The sequence below is a fragment of the Ixodes scapularis genome, unplaced genomic scaffold (assembly GCF_016920785.2).
Source record: "Ixodes scapularis isolate PalLabHiFi unplaced genomic scaffold, ASM1692078v2 ptg003592l_1__unscaffolded, whole genome shotgun sequence".
In the NCBI taxonomy this organism is placed as follows: Eukaryota; Metazoa; Arthropoda; class Arachnida; order Ixodida; family Ixodidae; genus Ixodes; species Ixodes scapularis.
In genome coordinates this window covers 28,309-33,201 of record NW_024610340.1, presented here as the reverse complement: position 1 = coordinate 33,201, position 4,893 = coordinate 28,309, and the positions used below count along the sequence as shown (strand labels likewise).

The window sequence follows — 4,893 nt, the reverse complement described above, 5'->3', positions numbered from 1 at the left end:
AATCCCTTTGACCGCATCGACACAGCTTGCATAAGAACACATTTCATCCCTGCTCAATTCTTGGCAAGATGCAACTAATTCCCTTCTAATTTTTCTCAGTGCTGCTGCCAATCCACTCTATTCTGGAGTCGCAGAATGATTGTGGAATCATTCAGACTTCAGAGTGGCAACTCCGCAACACTGTTTTCATGGTATGGGTGTTTGCCACCTATAGGCACAGTGCATTTACCCACTAATTACTAGACATGCAGGTACCACAGCAAGTTTTCTGGCAGCAGAGCAGTCAAGTCTAAAGGTTGCCACGAATGTCTTCATGCCGACAAGATTGGTGGAGAAACCGGAACTGAGAAGTGAATAAATGTATGGATGAACCAAAGAAGTTTCCAATGAGTAGCCTGTATGTCATGTTCCTGGCTATGTTCTTATGTTCTTTACAGGGCATAAAAAAAAAGAAGCCAAGAGTTACCTGTTGCAACCATTTTGGGTGGCTCGATGCTGGCGCATACACGCAGCTGGGCTATCTGTGTTGAGCTCAGCTGGTCAATTTATAAAGCTTACGAGACACGGGAGGGAGGCTCTGCTTGGTTGCCAGCTCCGATATACTACAGATGAGTGGCCTTGATAAAGGCCGTTTAAATGGGGTTCTGCCAAACATTTCTCAAGGGTAGTGCCAAGCAGTACAGCTAGAGAAAGCACAAGCTGCAGCAACTCTGTGGCTGTACACTGTACAGCCACAAGGTTGCTGCACCCTGGTCTCTCTCTAGCCGTACCACATAATGCTCTACACTTTGTGATCCATGTACCAGAGGATCGGGGGTGTACTGGACGGCTTCCTGGCTGGAAAGAGATGAAGTGACTTATTAGGGTGCAGAATGGCAAAGGACACGACGCCTACAGAAGGATTGATTTCAGATGCTACTTAAACAATGTTTAATATTGCAACTTCAAATGTGCTCGATGGCCATGTCTGATTGCTAGGAAGAATGCTAGAAATGCATGCTTGGCTTTCTATACGTTGAAACTGTCGCGACTGATATTGAAACAAGTAATACAAAACTTGCTCATGTTGAATTAACCTGAGACTGGGGTAGAGAAGAAACATCAAAACATAGAAGGGACGGAAAATAGACAGGACAACGTCTAAAACTCAGCTGAGTTTGAGACGTCGTCCTGTCTATTTTCTGTCCCTTCTACGTTTTGATGTTTCTTCTCTACCCCAGTCTCAGGTTAATTCAACTTGTTTAATATTCACCAGCTCGCCTGCACCCTTACGATTTTTTCTACAAAACTTCCGTCTATTTACATAGCTACGATTAACCACAGCTTCCATGTCAGTTCTTGATTTATGGTTCAAAACATGGACCGAGTAGTGGACCAACCTCAGCAATCCACTGGTGCGCAGTCCAGAGGAGGATACTTGAAGCCAGTGTATTGTTGAGAGGGGAAGGTTTTTCTTATTTTCTCCACAACGCACGCAGGCAGCACTCGTCTGTTGCCAGCTCCCAGTCGACCCCACATCCAGCGGGTGAACTGCCGGTATGCCACAAAGCGATACTTCCTGGAGAGGAAGAATAACAATGTTTCTTGTAGAACTGAAGGCAGAACCGCCACGTTCTAAGATGCAGCTGAGAGGCAGAAAGCAGGCTTCATCAGGTCTTTGATTTTCCGACAAGCTTTTGAAAGAACGGCCGCACTCGCTGGTTTAATGAAAACGCGTTTAGATAGTTTATATTTTCATGTGTGATGAGGCTTTTTGCTTCGGGCACGGCGAGCCTTAGGAGCACGTAAAGTGTCAGCAAAGCGAACACTACGAAGGAGGTTGTGCTCTTTTAGAAGCACGTAGTGTTAGCAAAGCGAACGCCTGCTACGAAGTCGGTTGTGCTACTATGTATCTACCTGACTGAGTAATCAAGGATATTCGTATGCGCGCGATCACGTTTTGTTGTTTCATTTGGTGTTGATGTCGCTGGCCTGTAATAAGGCGGAGCCTCCTGAAGGGGCGGTTCACCGAATAATACTTTAGCGAATAGTTGGGCGCCGCGAAGCGGCGTTTACGTCAGGGCCAATACACACACACATGTGGGTTCACATTGTTTGTAATGAGCCGCCTCAGACTGTCGCCGCGAAGCGGCGTAAAGCGCAGCGCGGCGGATGGGTTAACGCGCGCCCCCGTTATTGCCCCGGAGGCTCCGCCTTATTACAGGCCAGCGACATCAATACCTTTCATTTTGCCGTGTTATGCCAGCACCATTTGCACTCACTCGTGGAGCTCGTGGGAATGTTCGAGACCCTTCTCGCGGACCTCGCAGTACGCCACGGCGAGGACGGCGACGTCAAGGCACAGCTTGAAGAAGTCGGTGTGCACCGTGATGCACTCAGCCGGCTGCTTCCGAACAGCTTGTGGCAGCTCACGGCAGCAAAAACACTCCCGAGTTGTAGGCATGGCCGTGCAGCGGCCGCAGTCGCACCTGGATTGCAAGCTTACTTAGGACCCAGCTTATATGTTTTATATCGTGCCCAAGGGGAACGCTCACCAGTTTGTATCTCCTACTCGCCGAGGTGGCTCCGGTGGCGGAGTTGCGGGAGACGAGTCTTCCGCGGCTGGCGGAGCGGAGGGAGGCAGAGACGCGTCGCGGCGCTTGCGTGGAGTGTCCTCGTACGGCGCGACGCCTAGATCCGCACTCCTTTTAAGAATTCGGCGCTCAAAATCTGATAAGCCCGGTAAATTCATCGATGATGGCAACCCGATCCCAACCCTGCGATGGTTGCAGCGAGGCCTAACTGGCCTAACGACGACGGGCCGACCGGGCCGACGGGCTATCAACCAAACTCGCGTCCCATTGGCCAACCGCTTTGCTCCAATCGCTAAACTGTTTCATTTTACGTCATGAAGCGCAATGTTTTGCTTATTTAAAGTTGTTTTCTGCAATATTTATTTTGCGAATAACTCACAAAATATTGCGAATTTCTGTAATATTTTTTTTCCTCGGTGTTCCTGCTTTCATGGAGCTCCGTTTCAGCGCGAACTTCGAACCGGTCAAAAAAGTGTTGGTGGGCCCCTTTAAGCAGGCGCTTTTACTTTGACGGAACATTTACATCTAAATGTCTTGAAGCACTATCTATGTTGTGGTTTTTCTTTTTTTTTTTGTGAAAACACTTTTTAATCGGGTGTATCAACCGTGAAAAAACAGTACACGCGGAAGGCACTGCGCATGTTTCGTATTTTGATTAGCGCCAGTACTCCACACTGCGCATGTTTCGTATTTTGATTTGTGCCACTACTCTGGCGTGGAAATTTTCAAACACTAATTTCAAGAAGCAACCTCTGCTAAGTAACAATATGAAGTAAAAAGCGTACTGTTTAATTTTATGCAAACAAACTTGATGAGGGGCGTTTTCTAGTTTTTCCTATTTTTTGTGTGTTATAGAAAAGTAACTGAAAAGTAACGTCGTTACTTTTTAAACGTAACTGTAACTGTAACGAGCTACTCTTTTGTTGCGGTAACTGTAACGGTAACTTCGCTACTTTTTTCTGAAAGTAACTGTAACTGTAAAGGATTACTTTTTAAAAGTAACTTACCCAAGACTGACGTTGCCCAAGTCAGAAAGTTAAAAAGCTTGCGTTGAGAGTTCTAGTAGATCATTCAGTCACTAAGCAATCCGCTATACGGCATATTTAGCCTCCGCTAAATATGCCGTATAGCGGAGACGCGTTTTCATGTGTAAGAGAACGCTTGCAACCCGGTGCAGAATATAACGTTACAAGAGCTAACGCAACGCAACTATTTCGGACACTAAAGCTAAAATAAAGGTTTGTACAGTAATTCTTAGTGATCTTCTATTCATGTCGCTATCTAGATAGAACGTTAATTTATTATCGAGTAAGCTTCTGTTCATCTTTGCTTCTTTTAAAAGTACGTCCAGTACGTTTGCGGCGAGTAGACTTGAGATCCACGTTGTTCACGCCGGGTCGGCTTGGTCGTGTACTACAGCCGCGCTCGTTTCGCGACACGAGAGGAACCGCGAGATGATGGACTAACCGCTCATTCACACTGAAAGCGGATCCGCGTATGCAAAGCGGTTGCAAACGCGGTTGTATAAAGATCCAGCACAATCGCACGCGCACTCGATGACATCGAGTGCGCGTGCAATCGTACTGGATCTTTATACAACCGCGTTCGCAACCGCTTTGCGAACGCGGATCCGCTTCCAGTGTGAATGAGCGGTACGTCGGCCGCATAAAAGAAAACAAGAGTGCGACAAGTTTTTTTTCACTTTCTTTATTTTTTTTCTTGGGGGAGAGTGTGTTATTTGATATGTAACACACAGTATGGTATGGCGACACAGCATCACTGGCTGTGGAAACTGGCTAAGAAACACCTTCTGCAAGTGCCGACAGATGCGCGCTTTGGATGCCCTCGGAGGCTCCTACCGCCGGCTTTGAGCACTTGTGGAAGCACACGTGCTGCGGTTCCTTTCTTCGACTTGCCACGCCTCACACGCTTTTTTTTTTTTTTTTGACGCTCAAGCTTTTTATTATGTTACCGGAGCGTAAGAAAGACCTTTTCATCCTCCTCCGCATGGGCGCCGCCATCTTGGAATCACGTGACGCGGCAGCCATTAGGTTGCTTCAACTTGCTGCTCCACTCTCCCCTCTGTGCCTCGGCGGATTCGTTGTACTCGTGTTTTTCGTCGCGTTTCACCGCGCTTTCTTGTCCGTTACTTCAAGAACTACTCGACGACTGAGACATCGCGAGGGTTCAAAGGTCCTTATGAAACCGAGGTTTGTTTACTAATAGTAACGGAACATCCTCAGTAAGAAGCGCGTATATTTATATCGCGCATTTAGGATCGGAAGGCGTCGAGAATAGTCAGCGCAAGGAGTCTATCTGT

General features: G+C 47.2%; 1 protein-coding gene across 1 annotated transcript; it reads right to left on the bottom strand.

The window, feature by feature from the left end:
• Positions 1–399: 399 nt before the first annotated feature.
• On the bottom strand, positions 400–2,861 carry LOC120838710 (P2X purinoceptor 7-like). Its single transcript, XM_040208742.3, has 4 exons — positions 2,535–2,861; positions 2,262–2,468; positions 1,380–1,558; positions 400–837 (listed from the first exon to the last, which is right to left on the bottom strand). The coding sequence occupies exons 1-3, from the start codon at positions 2,729–2,731 to the stop codon at positions 1,381–1,383; spliced, it is 582 nt and encodes a 193-aa protein (XP_040064676.1). The 5' UTR covers positions 2,732–2,861; the 3' UTR covers positions 400–837; position 1,380.
• Positions 2,862–4,893: the final 2,032 nt, after the last annotated feature.